The sequence below is a fragment of the Centropristis striata genome, chromosome 17 (assembly GCF_030273125.1).
Source record: "Centropristis striata isolate RG_2023a ecotype Rhode Island chromosome 17, C.striata_1.0, whole genome shotgun sequence".
In the NCBI taxonomy this organism is placed as follows: Eukaryota; Metazoa; Chordata; class Actinopteri; order Perciformes; family Serranidae; genus Centropristis; species Centropristis striata.
This window is the reverse complement of record NC_081533.1, coordinates 34121642-34143375: the sequence shown is the minus strand read 5'-3', so window position 1 is coordinate 34143375 and position 21734 is coordinate 34121642. Positions and strand designations below refer to the sequence as shown.

The 21734-nt window shown below is 38.6% G+C and overlaps 2 protein-coding genes across 2 annotated transcripts; both read right to left on the bottom strand.

Annotated features, from left to right (window-relative positions):
* Nucleotides 1-987: 987 nt before the first annotated feature.
* Nucleotides 988-9583, bottom strand: LOC131989665 (uncharacterized). Its single transcript, XM_059354963.1, has 9 exons — nucleotides 9490-9583; nucleotides 9352-9414; nucleotides 8782-8987; nucleotides 7792-7939; nucleotides 7578-7698; nucleotides 5328-5488; nucleotides 2973-3120; nucleotides 2693-2805; nucleotides 988-1915 (listed from the first exon to the last, which is right to left on the bottom strand). Exons 1-9 carry the CDS (start codon nucleotides 9518-9520, stop codon nucleotides 1860-1862), a joined length of 1047 nt encoding a protein of 348 aa, XP_059210946.1. The 5' UTR covers nucleotides 9521-9583; the 3' UTR covers nucleotides 988-1859.
* Nucleotides 9584-11952: 2369 nt separating this feature from the next.
* LOC131989664 (uncharacterized) lies at nucleotides 11953-19316 on the bottom strand. Its single transcript, XM_059354962.1, has 9 exons — nucleotides 19186-19316; nucleotides 19048-19110; nucleotides 18477-18682; nucleotides 17487-17634; nucleotides 17273-17393; nucleotides 15012-15172; nucleotides 12595-12742; nucleotides 12345-12460; nucleotides 11953-12263 (listed from the first exon to the last, which is right to left on the bottom strand). Exons 1-9 carry the CDS (start codon nucleotides 19214-19216, stop codon nucleotides 12208-12210), a joined length of 1050 nt encoding a protein of 349 aa, XP_059210945.1. The 5' UTR covers nucleotides 19217-19316; the 3' UTR covers nucleotides 11953-12207.
* Between the last annotated feature and the right edge of the window lie 2418 nt (nucleotides 19317-21734).

Here is a 21734-nt window from a genome sequence, read left to right as displayed (position 1 = left end):
GCATGACCAAACCAGATAGTCAGGCGGCTTAGCTAAATAAAGAGGACACGCTGGACAAAAGCATCACATTTTTTCCACGTGCTCTCTGTCACCATAGGTTTCAATTTTTGGTAGGAGCCACTTCATCAAGATGGCCGATCCGAGATGGCACCCATATAAAGTCTATGAGAACCAATACATCTTCCAAGCCACTCAGAAGGTCAATCTTGGTGTCAAAATCTACATTTTCTGGGTCCAGGAATCATTTAAAGCTGTTGAGAATATCGCTAGATGATTATTTGATCAAATAGAAATGTTCATTTTCACCCAGACTGGTAGGCAACTCGCTTCAAGTGCTGCAGCAGAGAATCCTGAGCTGAAAATGTTTGGAATCTAATAATTATGTAAATACATGGCCAAAATGAACATATCTATTTGATCATCTAGTGATATTCTCAGTAGCTTTAAATTATTCCTTGACCCAGAAAATGTATATTTTGACACTAAGATTGACTTTCTAAGTGGCTTAGAACATATACTGGTTCTCATAGATTTTATATGGCTGCCATCTCCGATCTGCAATCTTGATGAAGTGGCTCCTACCAAAAATTTAAACCTATAGTGATAGAGAGCATGTGGAAAAAATGTGGTGCTTTTGTCCGACGTGTCCCCTTTCTTCCCAAATCTGGTCCTAAACCGCCGGACTAAGATGTGGAAGAGGCGTTTAAGCCTTTGATTTAAGTAAATGCAGCGTTTCTGTAGTGTAAACTGGCTCCTTGTACAAAAGTATGAACATCAAATTGTACGGAGGACGGAAGCTTCCAGAAAAACACCTTTCAATATATAGATTAAAATGCCATCAAATCTACCAATATTTATATTAAAAGTTGTAGACATAAATAAATGTATTAAATTTTACATACTTTTTTCTTTTTCTCTTTTCCTTTATTATTTATTATGAGTTATGGGTTTTATTTTCCTATTTATTAATTATTTACATTAATGTAAATGGCCATCCAAGAATTATATTAAACATAACAGTAGTATAACAATATCACGCACATTTTTATTTTCCATCATTATTTATGAGATGATATGACATGAGTTATGTTATTTATTTTCCTATCTAATTTTCCCATTAATTAATTTAATATGCCATCAAATCTACCAATAATTATATTAAAAGTTGTAGACATAAATAAATGTATTAAATTTTACATACTTTTTTCTTTTTTTCTTTTCCTTTATTATTTATTATGAGTTATGGGGTTCCCCCCCAATTTTTTCCCCCATTAATTAATTTGCCATCAAATGTACCAAACATTATATGAAACATTAATTTATTAAATCACATACATTATTATTTTATTTGCTTTTTTATTTATTATTAGTTGTGTAATTTATTTTCCTATTTATTAATTATTTACATTAATGTAAATGGCCATCCAAGAATTATATTAAACATAACAATATCACGCACATTTTTATTTTCCATCATTATTTATGAGATGATATAACATGAGTTATGTAATTTATTTTCCTATCTAATTTTCCCATTAATTAATTTAATTTGCCATCAAATGTACCAAGACTCATGTTAAAGTTAAAAGTAGACATTAATTAATTTAGAAAATATTATTGGTTTTTAATTTTCCATCATTATTTATGATGAGATATATGATTTTTATTTAATTAAAACAAAGTGTAAATTCAATCAAAGTCATTCAGATTTATCAATCAGAAACACGAGTGTGCAACAGATCTGATTTAGACACAAAAAGATTCTTGAAGCCTCTGATGTTTACTGTTGTGAGAGACAGTTGGGGTCATTCGACCAATCAGAGAGCAGGACTAGGCCTGGAGGCGGAGCCAGGGAACATCTACGCCGTCTTGATGACATCGTCACTCTTCTCGTCCTGGTCTGCCTCTGGCCGAGCTGACGTTGAAAGAATGACATGTCAAATATATATATAGATATATATGTATATGTATACACTACTGGTCAAAAGTTTTAGAACACACCAACTTTTCCAGAATTTAATTGAAAATGATGCAGTTTAATGTCTCAGTGTACTCTGAAATTAATGCACATTTGCAACATTTAAAATTCTTTATTGAGCATGATAGTGTTTTGAAAGTAAAAAAAAAAGATTCAAAATCACATTTTATGTTGGACTAAAGGACTAAAAAAAGACACAAAATGACAAAAAAAAAGACACCAAAAGACACAAAATGACAAAAAAAAGACACAGAATGACCAAAAAAAGACACAAAATGACAAAAAAGACACCAAAAGACACAAAATGACCAAAAAAGACACAAAATGACTAAAAAAAGACACAAAATGACCAAAAAAAGACACAAAATGACTTACAAAGACATGAAAAGAATTCAAAAATGGACAAAATAGCCCAAGACTCCATAGAGTTAATTTGTTAACTCATTTCTTGTTCCCTGAAAAAGGCCTACTTGTATAATTCTGAAATGTACATTATTTTCCAGTTTTGGTTAAGCTTACCTTTTTTTATTTACTTCTGGCAGTTCACCACTTACCTTTGTACCCTTTCAAGCTGTTCATTTGACTTTAACTGCTTGAATTTCAATAAAAAACTGGAAAAATTGGGGTGTTCTAAAACTTTTGACCAGTAGTGTATATATATATATATATATTATTATTATTATTATTATTATTTTTTTTTTTAAGCGTTAGTACCTTTAACAGTGAGCCAACTGTCCCGAGATTCTCCCTCTTTATGGCGACATTTGTAGAGTCCCTCGTCAGCCTTGGTCACTGCTGTCAGAGTTTGGAGGTCTTTCTGTTCATGCCTACCAAATTAAAATGAATCATTTTGTAAATTTTGTAACTGCTGCCCAATCTTTGATTACAGAAAAGGTCGGTATCATTGTTAGAATATCATTCTTGCCATCAAACTGCCAACTCTTGTTTCAAAACCATTAATTACACAACTTGCAATTTATTCTGGATCATTTACCAGTTCACACGGCCGTTCTTGTAAAATAAGGCCCTGTGGTTGGAGCTGATTTCCTTGGTGGTTCTGTCTCTGAGTAAACAGCGCAGCGTCACGTCCTCGCCCTCCAACACAGGAAGTGGGGGAATCTCCAGAGCTGCCTTCGCTAAAGCTGCACACAGAGAGACGATTTAGTTGAGGGACTTCAGATGGTATGTTCTACAGTGACTAGAACGGTATATATTCTTTCTCATACCTGGACCACGTTAGACCAGGTCCAGATAGAAAACCACTGTAACTAGACTGCTCAAACATGGACTAGATTATCTCAGAGAGGCTAAACACTCTTTAAAACACAGTTTCTGATTTGTGAAAGCTATATTCTATTTCTCAAATTGCAATAATGGAAGATTTAATTGCTTTCCAAGGCCCTTCCAAAGGATCACCAGATATCATGAATCATGAAAATGATGGTTGTAATGGGTGAGGACATTATTATCTGTATCTGGAAGTGGGTGAGGCTTAAACCAGAAGTGAATATTTTAAGTCTGAAATTATTCCTATTTCTATTATTTAGGGCATTACTTCCTTTCGCCAAGGAGGTCATGTTTTTGTGACAAATGACATTTTTGTGCATGTATTCAGTAATTTGTTGTGTTTTAAAAGTAACCTCACTAACACAGAGAAATGGCTATGCAAATCTGTTTAGTTTTTAATATACATATACAGTAGTGTTGAAAATAATAGCAGTCCAATGTGACTAACCAGATGAATCCAGGTTTTTAGTATATTTATTATTGCTACATGGTAAACAAGGTACCAGTAGGTGCAGTAGATTCTCAGAAAACCAACAAGACCCAGCATTGGTGATATGCAGCTCTTAAGGCTGTGACATTGGGCAATTAGTTGAAAGGGGTGTGTTAAAAAATTTAGCAGTGTGGCATTCAATCAGTGAGGTCATCAATTTCGTAAAAAAACAGGTGTGAATCAGGTGGCCTCTATTTAAGGATGAAGCCAGCACTTGTTGAACATGCATTTCTCTTTGAAAGCCTGAGGAAAATGGGTCGTTCAAGACATTGTTCAGAAGAACAGCGTACTTTGATTAAAAAGTTGATTGGGGAGGGGAAAACTTATCAAGAGGTGCAAACAATTATAGGCTGTTCAGCTAAAATGATCTCCAATGCTTTAAAATGGAGAGCAAAACCAGAGACACATGGCAGAAAACAGAAGACAACCATCAAAATGGATGGAATAATATGCAGAATGGCAAAGGCTCAGCCAATGATCAGCTCCAGATGATCAGAGACAGTCTGGAGTTACCTAGAAGTGCTGTGACAGGTAGAAGACGTCTGTGTGAAGCTAATCTATTTACAAGAATCCCCCGCAAAACCCCTCTGTTAAAAAAAAGGCATGTGCAGAAGAGTTACAATCTGCCAAAGAACACATCAACTGGCCTAAAGAAAAATGGAGGAACATTTTGTGGACTGATGAGAGTCAAATTGTTCTTTTTGGGTCCGAGGGCCGCAGACAGTTTGTGAGACGAGCCCCAAACTCTGAATTTAAGCCACAGAACACAGTGAAGACAGTGAAGCATCATGATATGGGCATGTTTCTCTACTATGGTGTTGGGCATATTTATCACATACCAGGGAGCATGGATCAGTTTGCATATGTCAAAATACTTGAAGAGGTCATGTTGCCTTCTGCTGAAGAGGACATGCCCTTGAAATGGGTGTTTCAACAAGACAATGACCACAAACACACTAGTAAACCAGCAGAATCTGGTTCCAAACCAACAACATTGATGTTATGGAGTGGCCAGCCCAATCCCCGGACCTTAATCCAATTGAGAATTTATGGGGTGACATCAAAAATGCTGTTTCTGAAGCAAAACCAAGAAATGTAAATGAATTGTGGAATGTTGTTAAAGAATCTTGGAGTGGAATAACAGCTGAAAGGTGCCACAAGTTGGTTGACTCCATGCCACACAGATGTGACAACTAAATATTAGTTTATTGTTATCACAGGTTTGCTAAATCCTAGAAACAAAAGTTTGTACAAAATAGTTTTGAGTTTGTAAAGTCAACGGCAGACACTGCTATATTTTTGAACACACCCTTTTCAACTAATAACTATATAAATAAAGTTTACTTACTTACTTACTTACTTACTAATTGCCCAGTTGCACAGCCTTAAGAGCGTGCATACCACGAATGCTGGGTCTTGTTTGTTTTCTGAGAATCTACTGCACCTACTGGTACCTTGTTTGCCATGAAGCAATAAAAAATATACTGAAAACCTGGATTAATCTGGTTAAAATGCTGTAGAGGGTTAAAACACTGATAAGAATAAAAAGGAAAGAGAATAAAGGCTGTGTACTGGTGGTGACGTTGAGGACGTTGCTCCTCTCTCCTGCTGGATTCTCACACCAGAACAACTGATCCGACCAGGGGTGACCGGAGCGTACGGTACAGGACAGGCGGCGTCCGGAAGACACTTGGTTGGGACACTCCGTGAGATCTCCTAACCAGTTGATATGTCTTTGAAAGCAGAAGCACAGTGTGTTACTTTGGTTTACACTTTAATATTTCACCGGTTGGATGGACTGACATTAAATTTTGGACATTCATGTTCCCTAAAGGACAAAACTTACTGACTGTGGTCTTACTTTTCCTTTAATGCCACCTTGAGGTTTTTGTTTCTAAGGGAAATTTATCAACACTGATTCGATGGATTGCCATGACATATGGTCCAGATATTCATGTTCACCAGAGGATGAATCCCAAACACCTTTGGTGAGTACCATGATTTTCCAGGTGACAGTTTTTACTTATCCTGTGAAATATTCCGATATCTTTCAAACTGATTGGCACAAAGTTTGGTACAGACATTCATGGTTCCAAGATGATGAACTCTATGAATGTAATGCTCAAATTTTTTCTCTAGCGCCACCATGAGATTCACATTTGTGGTTGACTAATGGATGGACAACAATGCTGCCCTCAGGATTAAACGTTACACCTTTGGTAATATCTTCATTTTTCATGTTGTGCCACCAACATACCTGCACATCTAAACTAATTCCAGTCAGCCTCAGCTGTACCAACACGTGATACAGATAGCAATGGTGGTCCACCACTTTGTTCCAGACCGAATATCTCAACAACTATTTGTAGCACTCCCCTCAATAGACCTTTTATTAAGGGCAGGCGTTTTTCGGTTCGTTAATTGTATTTAACCCTAATTTATAAGTAACTTTTCAATAGTGATTTGGATTTAGTTTTTTAATACACAATCAACTGATACACCTAGATGAATTCACCTTTTGTGACTGTAAATAAAATGTCTTTTTATCTGAGTGTCTTTCTCCTAAAACATGAAATATAGTGACTTTAAATTGTTTTGTGTTGCTTCAGCACTTCCCAGATACTCAAAACAACAATAGTTCAATGATAATTCACCTTAAGACAGTCACTATGCTCACTCTTAACTCCAGCAAGGGAAATATCACGAGACTCTTTTTAGAAAAATAAACAAATTAATTATTTACTTCAATTATTAAATGTCTTCAAACAAGCATCAATACACTTTAACTGAAAATATGTTTAAAGTAAATTATTTGTTGTCTTCTTGTTATCACAACACTTAGGCTAGATCATGAAATGAAAAGTACCTTTTCAGTGAAATAGAACACTTTTAAGTTCCCCCAAAAATATATGTAGGCTACTCCTTTAAGTTTCAATAAAACTACTGTGAAGGAAATTTGGTACTTCCTTTCATGGTGGTACAAGAAGTCGGCGACCTATTTGGTATTCAAGACACAAAGCCTTCTGGGAACTCACTCTTTGAACTCAACTCTGATAACACCATGACTGAGGGGAACGTGTGGGCCAGTGGGCTCTGTCCTGATGTGATGTATAGGGCAGGAAGATAGGGCCGCATTGAGTCTTGCTGAAGAGCCAATGCTGAAAAGTGCAGTCATAAGTCGAGCGGTGTATGGGGCTTTGTTGTACTGTAAAAGAGCCATTCGGAATTGTGCGGTGTATGGAACATGAATGTGCTAATAAAACTGGCCTGACCCAGAATGTCTGCCACCATACAACAGCCAGGCCGAACAGAAGGATGCGACCTCTCCAGAACCCGTCCTACTGCGTGACCTCAACACGCCTCCACCGACTGCACCAGCCCACAGCACCCGCAGCCACACACAAAAGGATTTATTTGCAACTTCCCCCACATCTACTCTTTGCCGTGAACCACTGCTGCCACAGGCACAAAACACACCCCTTGATGGATACACTTCATGCAAGCAGCCTAACGACGAGATGGGAATTACAGTACAAGCACCCATGATACAGGTGCTGAACCATGAAGGCCATCTTATGTGTTCAGACCATGGAGTCCGGGTTCAGAGTGTCGAGCAGACAGTCTCTTAGACACTGAAAACTACACACTTTTATCTGTAGACTTACACACTGGCAGCCATGCGTCTCCCTTGTGCCTCATCGCGTCGTCGTCTCCCTTTTTTCCCTGTCAAGTTTTCCCAAATTCCCATTGTTTCTGATGGTTAGTCCAGTACAGTGAACACTGTTTGAAAGTTACAATTTCAAACAAAATACTGCTACAAACCTCATCATCTTCCATTGGGTGTTGTCGTCGGGCAACTGGCAGCTCACAGTGAACGTCTCATTGTAGAAGAACTGGCTCCGGTTATGGCTGATCACATCTATGGAGGCTCTCGGAGAAGCATCTGTGTCGGTGAGATAGATGGATATCATGAACTTTCATTTGCAAAACTCAACAATATTTATTGTTATTTTCACAGTATATGAAAATTGCCCACCAGCCACCCAGATCATTTGGTGCCAGTCATGAACATAAACATTCGGAAAGCTGCCGTCGCCGTTGCAGGTGTAGACACCCTGGTGCTCATGGGTAACAGGACCAAGCACATAGGAGATTTTTTTGAAGGCTCGCTGGCTCACCAGGACCTGTGAGAGGGGACAGTTGTTATTTTAGCTGGCCAAGTCAGTAGTTGCTGCCTGTGTTTGTTTGTCTGAAATCAAGGACCTGTCATTCTTGGAACCCATCGGCTATAAGCTATTGTGCTGGGAGACTACCTACTCTCCGTCAAGTTGGTGTTCCAAGAACTATAAATGAGGAATTAGCAGCCTGTTTCCCCCTCAGAAATGTCAATGTCGGTCGTGTGTACAGGCAACAGAAAAACAAGCGATATTGACCTTTTTCACAATTTGCTGCAATATGCCCGCCGCCACATGGCATTACATAGTAGTGATTGACAGCAAATTGAAGTTAGAAGGGCGGATTTATGTAACCAATTGGAGGCTATGGTGGTGGATGGCCCCAACAAACGGTGGACCTTCACCCAGCAGAGTGGGTTTAAGTTATGTTGTTTACACAAGTTACGTTGTTTAACCAAGTTACATTGTTTATGTAAGTTACGTGAATCACGTTTTTGAACGTAACTTGTTGCTGTCACGTGACCCTTGTAACTACTTCACTTCATTTAATTCACGTATGTTTATTTACTGTTTAAACTGTCTTTTATAAAGCCTTACCAGGTAGTTTTTGCCCTACACCTAGGTCATTGGTTTTGTAACACAAATTCACAGAAACTGTGTTAACAACCACAACTTCTGTGCTATTTTTAGAAGGTGACGCTGTACCACGAGACACAATACTTACATACGTGTGGTAATGGGTGGTACTGACACACAACCTCTTCTGTCGTTTTAGTTGGAGAACTTGTTGGGAATTAGGTATCTAAAAATAGCTTTTGTATCTGAGTAATGTGAATGTTAACCCCCCGAACCTTCTTGGTCCTCTCTCCAGGGCTCATCTTGGTCCAGGTCAGCTGCAGGTCCATCTTGTCGCTGTAGTTCCCTATTTCATTGTGTGTGGTGCAGTTGATGACTACGGTGTCGCCCACACTGAGGTACCAGGTCGGGGAGACCGTGAACACCGTTCCAATGCCATCAGTATAATTCCTCTTGGTGTTGGTGTCCCGACGCTGTACGACTGATGTCAGAGAGAAAAGAGGAGTTCTGGGTATGATTTCATCTTTATAAGAAGTATACAACATGCTGGATGTCTCCTTATGCAAAAGACATCAGATTACCACAGCTAGTAAGTTAAACTCACCAAATGTGCCTGATTTTTGTAATAATATGATGATTCTTTAAACAAATTATTAGTGCAGTACTTAAGTAGTCAAAGTTTTAGTTACATTCCTGCCACTGTTTATGAGTTAAGAGTACATTAACCTAGGCTAGAAAACAAACGGAACTTTTTGATCTGCACAAAAAAAAATTAAAAATAGAATCCAGTATTCATATTGTCCTGCAGATAAACCTCTGCAGTAAAGTTCTTGAAAAATACTCACAATGGGACGAAGAGCCATCGAAAATATTGTCTGCATCCACAAAGTAGAAGTGGACACACAGCACTGAAACACAGAGGAAAAGATAAGATCAGCAGTTTTCCTAAAGTTAGAAATAAAGTTAGGAATAAAAACACTTACAGAGAAGTCCGCAGACTGAAGCAAGTGTCATCTTTTTGAAATCTCGTCTCTCTTCTGTTGAGTTTTGTCAGGACCAGAGACTGTATATAAATGAGGTCAGGACTCTTGAAATGTTTATTTTGTAGCCGGTCACTGGCCCCAGATTACCTGAAGAGTTCACAGTGGGTCAGGTGACTTTCCTTCCATCCCTCTGATTGGTTTCTGGTTGCTAAATTTTCTGATGCTGGGTCTATTTTAAACTTTCTGCTTTTATTATTATAATTTGCTTCAATGCAGTTCTAAAATGTTTTAGTCCTGGTTAAACAGTGTAAAACACTTTGTAACTTCACAAAAGTTATGATCATTACAACAAGGCAATAATATTAATGTAATTGTTTCTGTTATTATTCATATTTTATTTAGGACAAACATTTATTATATCAGCAATAGCCTGCAAACATTTAATTTAATCCCAGTAGGAGAAAAGTGATAATGGACATGAGTGTTTGAATTGACCGGTTTGGATATTTGACATTTCAGATGTCTGTCTCGGCTCTTTTGACTCATACTTATACATTTAAATTAAATCTTAAGGGGTTTTGTAAATTCAATAGGAACCATTGACCTTTGGTTTGTGTGTTTAAGTTGAATCAGTTGAACTCATAAGGAGAGATACTGCTGTTTGTCTTCAATGTCAATAAAGACACTGAAGGAATTTTGAGTATTGTTTTGCTGCCATCTGGAGGCTAAAAGCTTCACAGTTGTGGTGGAGGAGGTGTTTAGATTAGTACCATAGACTGTATATAAATGATTAGTACTCATACAACACTGCAAAAACTGTTCTACATTAAAAAGTAAAGGTATGTCAGTGTAATCAGTTAAATGTAGTTAAAGTATAAAAATGACATCATTATATTATTACTTGTGCATTAATGTATAAGCAGGACTTTACAGTTAAAGTAGTTTTAAGTGGACTACTTTTATTAACTAATGATTATTTTCATGAGGTATTAATCTGCTGATTATTTTCTCCATTTATCCATGGATTGTTTGGTTTCTCAAAATAGTGAGAAATGTAGCCCAAAATCTCAACATTTTTACTACTACATTACAATTATTCACATAACTCAAAGGAAAAGCAACAAATATGAAACCATAAATTGTTTTTTTACGTGAAAAATTACTTCACAATCAAATGAATTTTTAGAATAATTGTTTTTCAAGACTGTCCTTCCCCCAAAACAGTACCACATTTATCATTTGTGCAACCCATATTTATGTTTTTCAGCAACTGGAGTAATTATGAGCGGAGCCAAGGAGGAAATTATGTTCTGGAGTGTAAAGAACAATTCGGTCCACCTATGGGGTGGCGGGAGGCGTGGTGTATGGGTCAAACTCAACGATATTTCATGTATGTAACCAGGCCTGGAATTTCGTCATTTTAGGGGCAAGGCCACTTGGCCTTTTGTGTTGTCAATTTTTTTAGGGCACAAAGGCCAAAAGCCAGGACACCAAGGCTATGAAATAAAACAATGGTTTTTAGTCCACGTTCATATTGAAACTAATTGAAGGACGTAGTAATGACGCTTCTTAGGAAGATTGGAGTCTCAGTCGAAACTGTAGAGCAGGTAAAGAAACATCTCCTTGTAAAGTAAAATGCATCAATCTTGTGCGCTTTGAGAGCTAAATGAGAGCAAACACCTCACAGAACATTTTTCACATTCAGGAGATATTGTATAATAGAATCTTTGTTATCCTATATTGTGTCATTTTTAATTGCTGTCAACATGCTTTCCACTAGGACACGGAGCAGCCAGCCAGTGTGGAAAAATAGCTGGCTAGAATATTTTTCCATAAAAGTCCAAATTTGGTGCCTCTCACACATTCTAATGCCACTATTCCATCATATACACTGATCTTAATTATTACATATTTTACGAATTATTTTAAAGGAAAATAAGGGTTCTTGTATATTTTATTTAAGGCATCTTATTTTGACAGTCTTCTTGTAAATTCTGTGGTCGATTCTGTTAACACACTGCGCTCTTATTTTGAAAGCTGCATGCGTTTAGCGACAGGAAGTTATTCAAAACAGTTAGTCACAGTTTAGTGTGATTAAAACAACTTTAACTGTTAGCTAACGTTAGCTCGCGGCTACCAAACTGCATATGCAACAGTGTATTTAGACCTCTGACGGCCCGGACAGGTTGATAGCATTTAAATACTCTCATGTCTCAGAGGAGGACGGAGAGGTGGGTCGGGGTTTGACTGACTGACGGGTAGGGATGGGTACCTTTCACATTTGAACCGATACGGTACCGATACCCGGTACCTGGGAATCGGTACCGGTACTCAACGGTACCAATTTTCGGTACTTTTGCGTTTGTTTATGTGGTAATAAATGTTAATTTGTTTAATAAACAAAGTTGCACATATCAAGAAATGAATTGTGTTTTCATCAAATGAATTGTTTTATCTCAGAAATGAAATGAAGATATGTTATAAGGTGAACTGAACAATAAGGTGAAAGACAGAAAAACGAAGATACAACATTAAGTTTTTAGTTTAATATTCAGATTTATCAATCAGAAACACATCAGAGTGTGCAGCAGATCTGATTTAGACACAGAAAGATCCGAGAGCCTTGAAGCCTCTGATGTTTACTGTTGTGAGAGACAGTTGGGTTAATTCAACCAATCAGAGAGCAGGACTAGGCCTGGAGGCGGAGCCAGGGAACATCTACGCCGTCTTGATGACATCGTCTTTCTTCTCCTTCTGGTCTGCCTCTGGCCGAGCTGACGTGAACAGAATAATGTGTCAAGCGTTTATATATATTATTATTATTATTATTATTATTTATTTTAAAGTGTTTTTACCTTTAACAGTGAGCCAGCTGTCAGGAGAATCTTCCCCCGCTGTATTTTTACATTCGTAGAGTCCCTCGTCAGCCTTGGTCACTGCTTTCAGAGTTATGAGGCCATTATCGTCGTGCCTACCAAATTAAAATGAATCATTTTGTAACTGCTGCCCATTCTTTGATTACAGAAAAGATGGGAATCATTGTTAAAACATCATTCTTTCCATCAAACTGCCAACTCTTGTTTCAATTCATTCTGGATCATTTACCAGGTCGCACGGCCGTTCTTGTAAAAGAAGGCCTCGAAGTTGTAGCTGATTTCCCCGGTGGTTCTGTTTCTGCGTACACAGCGCAGCGTCACGTCCTCGCCCTCCAACACAGGAAGTCGGGGAATGTCCAGAGCTATCATCACTACAGCTGCACACAGGGAGACAGTTTGGTTGAGGGACTTCAGATGGTATGTTCTACCATGACTAGAACGGAATAAATAGTTATATTGGCCGGGTTAGTGAGCTTGTTGTTTAGCTCAGTGGTTCCAAACCAAGTGGTCGGGCACTTCCAAAGGATCACCAGATATCAATATATACACTACCGGTCAAAAGTTTTAGAACACACCAATTTTTCCAGTTTTTTATTGAAATTCAAGCAGTTCAAGTCAAATGAACAGCTTGAAAGGGTTCAAAGGTAAGTGGTGAACTGCCAGAGGTAAATAAAAAAAGGTAAGCTTAACCAAAACTGAAAGATAATGTACATTTCAGAATTATACAAGTAGGCCTTTTTCAGGGAACAAGAAATGGGTTAACAACTTAACTCTATGGAGTCTTGGGCTATTTTGTCCATTTTTGAATTCTTTTCATGTCTTTTTAAGTCATTTTGTGTCTTTTTTGGTCATTTTGTGTCTTTTTTTAGTCCTAGTCCTTAGTTCAACATAAAATGTGATTTTGAATCTTTTTTTTACTTTCAAAACACTATCATGCTCAATAAAGAATTTTAAATGTTGCAAATGTGCATTAATTTCAGAGTACACTGAGACATTAAACTGCATCATTTTCAATTAAATTCTGGAAAAGTTGGTGTGTTCTAAAACTTTTGACCAGTAGTGTATATAAACCAGACCTTTAAGAAATTGGTTGAACCTTTTTTTAAGATTAAATACTTTGTAAATGTTAATTATTGGTTTAGAAACAATCTATAAACATTATTTAGTTGGTTATTGTAAAGTGTTACCTTTACTTTTTCTCATGTTTGGGTCATTTTAGGAAAAGTCATTCAATTACGAGTTGAAAACAAGATCAGTAAGGAGGTTTCTTATGCTCTTTAACATAGTGTCGGGTCATTTTTGACCCCTAAGAAAACTCACGGGTTAAGCCTGAAATCATTTTTTGCGAATCAGAAGTTGCTATTTCTATCATTTAGGGGTTTACTTCCCTTCGCCTATAAGGTCATGTTTTTGCCTACATCTGTGTGTTGGTTTGTTCATCTGACAGAAAAACTACTGGCCTGATTTTGATGGACCTTGGTAGAAGTTTGTATCATCGACCGAGGAAGAACACATCACATGTTTGGAGTGGATCCAAATCTCAGGGCAGACACAAATGGCCTTGTTGGAGGACAGCACCCGTTACCCGCCTTATTTGTTTTTCTTTTATTTGCTCTTAAGTTCATATGAGGCACGCATTTCAACAGTGTGCGACCTGACACATGACAACCAGGAGTGTAAAAGTATTAAAAAAACAAATCCAATGTTTCGAATATGTTTCTTAATTTGATTAATCAAATTAAATGCATTACAAATTACATTTTCGTGTATGTATTCAGTAATTTGTCGTGTTTTAAAAGTAACCTCACTAACAGAGAAATCTGTTTAGTTTTTTTTTCTAGAATATAGGGATGTATTTTATTTTTAACACACCTGTTTTTTTTTGTAGAATCTTAAGCTGACAAGTGACTTATAACTACAGCTATAAATAATTATAATGGGGTGCAGGGTACAATATTTGCTGAAACTTAGAGGATGTGGAGTATAGAGTAACATGAAATGGAAATATGTAGTTAACGCAAAAGTAGAACCTGGTCTCACAGAAATCCGTGAAATAGCCACGGATTTCGCTTAACTCAAAATCCGTGGAATAGTCACGGAATCGCTCAAATTTCCGTGAAACTGACACGGATTTCGCTACAATGCAAGTTAATGACAGTCATATCCCGTGGCTATCCCATGGATATTTGTTCCTATTGGTTTGTTCCAAGTCACGTGACTTTCAAGGTTCCGGCGGTCAGAACAAAAAACATGGCGGACAGTTCTCTCATTTTTAGTGAGAAAATTAATATTTTGACTTTGTTTCTGCATAAAAATGGATTTTGATCACATCTCTAGCGAGAAATATATGTTTTATTTTCTAAATATTCACTCAGTGAATGTACAAAATCACTTTGTATGTTGGAATAGCCACGGGATATGACTGTCATTAACTTGCATTGTAGCGAAATCCGTGTCAGTTTCACGGAAATTTGAGTGATTCCGTGGCTATTCCACGGATTTTGAGTTAAGCGAATCCGTGGCTATTTCACGGATTCCTGTGAGACCATGTTGCAAAAGTACCATCAAATCTATAGTGCTGAGTAGAGCTGTAGAGGGTTAAAACACTGATAAGAATAAAAAGGAAAGAGAATAAAGGATGTGTACTGGTGGAGACGTTGAGGACGTTGCTCCTCTCTCCTGCTGGATTCTCACACCAGAACAACTGATCCGACCAGGGGTGACCGGAGCGTACGGTACAGGACAGGCGGCGTCCGGAAGACACTTGGTTGGGACACTCCGTGAGATCTCCTAACCAGTTGATATGTCTTTGAAAGCAGAAGCACAGTGTGTCACTTTGGTTTACACTTTAATATTTCACCGGTTGGATGGACTGACATTAAATTTTGGACATTCATGTTCCCCAAATGACAAAACTTACTGACTGTGGTGATTGTCTTACTTTTCCTTTAATGCCACCTTGAGGTTTTTGTTTCTTAGTGAAATTTCTCAACACTGATTGGATGGATTGCCATGACATATGGTCCAGATATTCATGTTCCCCAGAGGATGAATCCCGAACACTTTTGGTGAGTACCATGATTTTCCAGGTGACAGTTTTTAGTTATCCTGTGAAATATTCCAATATCTTTAAAACGGATTGGCACAAAGTTTGGTACAGACATTCATGGTTCCAAGATGATGAACTCTATGAATGTAATGCTCAAATTTTTTCTCTAGTGCCACCATGAGGTTCACATTTGTGGTTTTGACTAATGGATGGACAACAATGCTGCCCTCAGGATTAAATGTTATACCTTTGGTAATATCTTCATTTTTCATGTTGTGCCACCAACATACCTGCACATCTAAACTAATTCCAGTCAGCCTCAGCTGTACCAACACGTGATACAGATAGCAATGGTGGTCCACCACTTTGTTCCAGACCAAATATCTCAACAACTATTTGTAGCACTCCCCTCAATAGACCTTTTATTAAGGGCAGGCGTTTTTCGGTTCGTTAATCGTATTTAACCCTAATTTATAAGTAACTTTTCAATAGTGATTTGGATTTAGTTTTTTAATACACAATCAACTGATACACCTAGATGAATTCACCTTTTGTGACTGTAAATAAAATGTCTTTTTATCTGAGTGTCTTTCTCCTAAAACATGAAATATAGTGACTTTAAATTGTTTTGTGTTGCTTCAGCACTTCCCAGATACTCAAAACAACAATAGTTCAATGATAATTCACCTTAAGACAGTCACTATGCTCACTCTTAACTCCAGCAAGGGAAATATCACGAGACTCTTTTTAGAAAAATAAACAAATTAATTATTTACTTCAATTATTAAATGTCTTCAAACAAGCATCAATACACTTTAACTGAAAATATGTTTAAAGTAAATTATTTGTTGTCTTCTTGTTATCACAACACTTAGGCTAGATCATGAAATGAAAAGTACCTTTTCAGTGAAATAGAACACTTTTAAGTTCCCCCAAAAATATATGTAGGCTACTCCTTTAAGTTTCAATAAAACTACTGTGAAGGAAATTTGGTACTTCCTTTCATGGTGGTACAAGAAGTCGGCGACCTACTTGGTATTCAAGACACAAAGCCTTCTGGGAACTCACTCTTTGAACTCAACTCTGATAACACCATGACTGAGGGGAACGTGTGGGCCAGTGGGCTCTGTCCTGATGTGATGTATAGGGCAGGAAGATAGGGCCGCATTGAGTCTTGCTGAAGAGCCAATGCTGAAAAGTGCAACAGTCATAAGTCGAGCGGTGTATGGGGCTTTGTTGTACTGTAAAAGAGCCATTCGGAATTGTGCGGTGTATGGAACACGAATGTGCTAATAAAACTGGCCTGACCCAGAATGTCTGCCACCATACAACAGCCAGGCCGAACAGAAGGATGCGACCTCTCCAGAACCCGTCCTACTGCGTGACCTCAACACGCCTCCACCGACTGCACCAGCCCACAGCACCCGCAGCCACACACAAAAGGATTTATTTGCAACTTCCCCCACATCTACTCTTTGCCGTGAACCACTGCTGCCACAGGCACAAAACACAACCCTTGATGGATACACTTCATGCGAGCAGCCTAACGACGAGATGGGAATTACAGTACAAGCACCCATGATACAGGTGCTGAACCATGAAGGCCATCTGATGTGTTCAGACCATGGAGTCCGGGTTCAGAGTTTCGAGCAGACAGTCTCTTAGACACTGAAAACTACACACTTTTATCTGTAGAATTACACACTGGCAGCCATGCGTCTCCCTTGTGCCTCGTCGCGTCGCCGTCTCCCTTTTTTCCCTGTCAAGTTTTCCCAAATTCCCATTGTTTCTGATGGTTAGTCCAGTACAGTGAACACTGTTTGAAAGTTACAATTTCAAACAAAATACTGCTACAAACCTCATCATCTTCCATTGGGTGTTGTCGTCGGGCAACTGGCAGCTCACAGTGAACGTCTCATTGTAGAAGAACTGGCTCCGGTTATGGCTGATCACATCTATGGAGGCTCTCGGAGAAGCATCTGTGTCGGTGAGATAGATGGATATCATGAACTTTCATTTGCAAAACTCAACAATATTTATTGTTATTTTCACAGTATATGAAAATTGCCCACCAGCCACCCAGATCATTTGGTGCCAGTCATGAACATAAACATTCGGAAAGCTGCCGTCGCCGTTGCAGGTGTAGACACCCTGGTGCTCATGGGTAACAGGACCAAGCACATAGGAGATTTTTTTGAAGGCTCGCTGGCTCACCAGGACCTGTGAGAGGGGACAGTTGTTATTTTAGCTGGCCAAGTCAGTAGTTGCTGCCTTTGTTTGTTTGTCTGAAATCAAGGACCTGTCATTCTTGGAACCCATCGACTATAAGCTATTGTGCTGGGAGACTACCTACTCTCCGTCAAGTTGGTGTTCCAAGAACTATAAATGAGGAATTAGCAGCCTGTTTCCCCCTCAGAAATGTCAATGTCGGTCGTGTGTACAGGCAACAGAAAAACAAGCGATATTGACCTTTTTCACAATTTGCTGCAATGTGCCTGCCGCCACATGGCATGACATAGTAGTGATTGACAGCAAATTGAAGTTAGAAGGGCGGATTTATGTAACCAATTGGAGGCTAGGGTGGTGGATGGCCCCAACAAACGGTGGACCTTCACCCAGCAGAGTGGGTTTAAGTTATGTTGTTTACACAAGTTACGTTGTTTAACCAAGTTACATTGTTTATGTAAGTTACGTGAATCACGTTTTTGAACGTAACTTGTTGCTGTCACGTGACCCTTGTAACTACTTCACTTCATTTAATTCACGTATGTTTATTTACTGTTTAAACTGTCTTTTATAAAGCCTTACCAGGTAGTTTTTGCCCTACACCTAGGTCATTGGTTTTGTAACATAAATTCACAGAAACTGTGTTAACAACCACAACTTCTGTGCTATTTTTAGAAGGTGACGCTGTACCACGAGACACAATACTTACATAAGTGTGGTAATGGGTGGTACTGACACACAACCTCTTCTGTCGTTTTAGTTGGAGAACTTGTTGGGAATTAGGTATCTAAAAATAGCTTTTGTATCTGAGTAATGTGAATGTTAACCCCCCGAACCTTCTTGGTCCTCTCTCCAAGGCTCATCTTGGTCCAGGTCAGCTGCAGGTCCATCTTGTCGCTGTAGTTCCCTATTTCATTGTGCGTGGTGCAGTTGATGACTACGGTGTCGCCCACATTGAGGTACCAGGTCGGGGAGACCGTGAACACTGTTCCAATGCCATCAGTATAATTCCTCTTGATGTTGGTGTCCCGACGCTGTACGACTGATGTCAGAGAGAAAAGAGGAGTTCTGGGTATGATTTCATCTTTATAAGAAGTATACAACATGCTGGATGTCTCCTTATGCAAAAGACATCAGATTACCACAGCTAGTAAGTTAAACTCACCAAATGTGCCTGATTTTTGTAATAATATGATGATTCTTTAAACAAATTATTAGTGCAGTACTTAAGTAGTCAAAGTTTTAGTTACATTCCTGCCACTGTTTATGAGTTAAGAGTACATTAACCTAGGCTAGAAAACAAACGGAACTTTTTGATCTGCACAAAAAAAAAATTAAAAATAGAATCCAGTATTCATATTGTCCTGCAGATAAACCTCTGCAGTAAAGTTGTTGAAAAATACTCACAATGGGACGAAGAGCCATCAAAAATATTGTCTGCATCCACAAAGTAGAAGTGGACACACAGCACTGAAACACAGAGGAAAAGATAAGATCAGCAAATTTCCTAAAGTTAGAAATAAAGTTAGGAATAAAAACACTTACAGAGAAGTCCGCAGACTGAAGCGAGTGTCATCTTTTTGAAATATCGTCTCTCTTCTGTCACACTGATGAGTTTTGTCAGGACCAGAGACTGTATATAAATGAGGTCAGGACTCTTGAAATGTTTATTTTGTAGCCGGTCACTGGCCCCAGATTACCTGAAGAGTTCACAGTGGGTCAGGTGACTTCCCTTCCAGCCCTCTGATTGGTTTCTGGTTGCTAAATTTTCTGATGCTGGGTCTATTTTAAACTTTCTGCTTTTATTATTATCATTTGCTTCAATGCAGTTCTAAAATGTTTTAGTCCTGGTTAAACAGTGTAAAACACTTTGTAACTTCACAAAAGTTATGATCATTACAACAAGGCAATAATATTAATGTAATTGTTTCTGTTATTATTCATATTTTATATAGGACAAACATTTATTATATCAGCAGTAGCCTGCAAACATTTAATTTAATCCCAGTAGGAGAAAAGTGATAATGGACATGAGTGTTTGAATTGATTGGTTTGGATATTTGACATTTCAGATGTCTGTCTCGGCTCTTTTGACTCATACTTATACATTTAAATTAAATCTTAAGGGGTTTTGTAAATTCAATAGGAACCATTGACCTTTGGTTTGTGTGTTTAAGTTGAATCAGTTGAACTCATAAGGAGAGATACTGCTGTTTGTCTTAAATGTCAATAAAGACACTGAAGGAATTTTGAATATTGTTTTGCTGCCATCTGGAGGCTAAAAGCTTCACAGTGTAGGGGTATCTGGTTCAGATACACATTGCCTCCAGCAGGGGTACCAAAATATTTAGAGGTAAAGCTAATTTAGATCAATTTTGCTATCAGAAATTGACTAAATTTATATTTAATACTTTAAATGAATTAAAGTTATTTTTGGGGCACCACCTCTTTACTTAGAAAGAGGAAAGATAGCAAATCATAGTTAATCAGTCTCATAAAGTTAACAAATTATCAATTTGGAACATTGATTATTAATTATGAATATACTTATAATCGAATTACCTTATTAGTATTTAGTAACGGTTGAAGGAATTTTGAGTTCTTTCCATAGCAGAGGTTAGCAAATCACTCATTCATGTGCAACATTAAAGGGAGAAGCATATTAATCCAAAAACATATTTATTCTAAATAAAGCAAAGCAAACAGAACACACAATAACTAATCTAAAAGACTATTTACAGTGGAAATGTGGGTGAGGAAGAATGTGTAACAAAATGGCTGTCGAAAGGCGGTCATTTAAATAAATCAAAATGGCGGAAGCCCTTTTGTTCTTGAAGAACAATAGACCATGCAGTCTTGAAGGTCTATGTGTTGTAGGACGCCAAATTAAAGTATGTTTCATGTGGATTAGTGTGTGAGCAAATCAAATGAGTTATAGTTAATTTACATGTACAACTTGAGATATCTAGAGCAACATTAATCATACAACTTCAAGTGATCTAACTACACAAAATATCCCAACAAATATACTTAAACACACAGATCAACACCATTGATTAAAGCTTAACAAACTTGTTCTTGCTTACTAACTGCCCAGTACTATACCACAGAGTCCAGAGTTGAAAGGGGAAGCAGACATCCTTTTGAAGAATAATCAGCTCCTGGTTGGGTTTTGGTGGTTGTAGCGTTGTTTTGCTGTTGTTGGCTCCAGAAGCTTGGTGAGGGTCTCTGTGATTATGTCCAGTATAGATCACAGGCAGGAAACTTAGAAGCGTCGTGGTGGGCCCACTTGGTTTGGGGCCTCACCGGCCTTCCCTTAGAACTGGAGACAGAGGGGGATGGCCTGGTCTTCCTCCTGGAAGATCAGACCAGGACAGCAGGCATGCTGTTCCTCAGGGAGTCGAGAAGAGAAGAGAGAGAAGGGATGGCTGCAGGACACTTTTGTGTATCTACCTGGAAGTTGTATTTCCTGTTGGTATCAGCCAATGAGACGCCTTTAGGTATCTCCAGATACCTGTGGGGGTGGGGGTCGTTTGTCTTTGTTTGGAGGGGGACAAAGAACGACCTCCATCTTGAAGCATGGAGAGAATTTGTTGACACAATTCTCACTGCATTCAGTCTTTAATCCAAATGAACCATGTGGAGTAGCTGTGACCCCTACAACAGTTGTGGTGGAGGAGGTGTTTAGATTAGTAAAGCCATGGTGGTGGCTGAAGTGACAAGGACAGAGCAGGAGCGCCTTTACAACAAAGCGGTGTCTCAGAGCCGGCAAGGAGGCTGGATGTCATGGGGAGGCGTCACGGAAAGGCCCTTGTCATGGTCTGATCTGTGGAAGATCCCCCAAGCCAGGCTCAGTTTCCTGGTCAGATCCACCTATGACACCCTACCCTGTCCCCGAAACCTCCACCAATGGTTCGGAGCGGAAGAGACCTGTCCCCTATGCAGTACCACCAATGCAAGCCTCCAGCATATCCTGTCGGGCTGCAGGACTGCGCTGTCCCAAGGCCGTTACAGGTGGCGACACGATCTAGTGCTGAGGAAGCTGGCAGAGGTGGCTGAGTCATGCAGGCTGGAGGCTAACAGCAAACCTTCTG

Coding starts and splice junctions, on each gene's coding strand:
- LOC131989665 (XM_059354963.1), bottom strand. CDS start 9,520: ATGACACTTGCTTCAGTCTGCGGACTTCTCT. Junction 9,415..9,489: donor TTCAGTCTGCGGACTTCTCT/GTAAGTGTTTTT, acceptor TCTGTGTTTCAG/TGCTGTGTGTCCACTTCTAC. Junction 8,988..9,351: donor CGATGGCTCTTCGTCCCATT/GTGAGTATTTTT, acceptor CTCTGACATCAG/TCGTACAGCGTCGGGACACC.
- LOC131989664 (XM_059354962.1), bottom strand. CDS start 19,216: ATGACACTCGCTTCAGTCTGCGGACTTCTCT. Junction 12,461..12,594: donor AAGAACGGCCGTGCGACCTG/GTAAATGATCCA, acceptor TTAATTTGGTAG/GCACGACGATAATGGCCTCA. Junction 12,264..12,344: donor CAGCTGGCTCACTGTTAAAG/GTAAAAACACTT, acceptor TGTTCACGTCAG/CTCGGCCAGAGGCAGACCAG.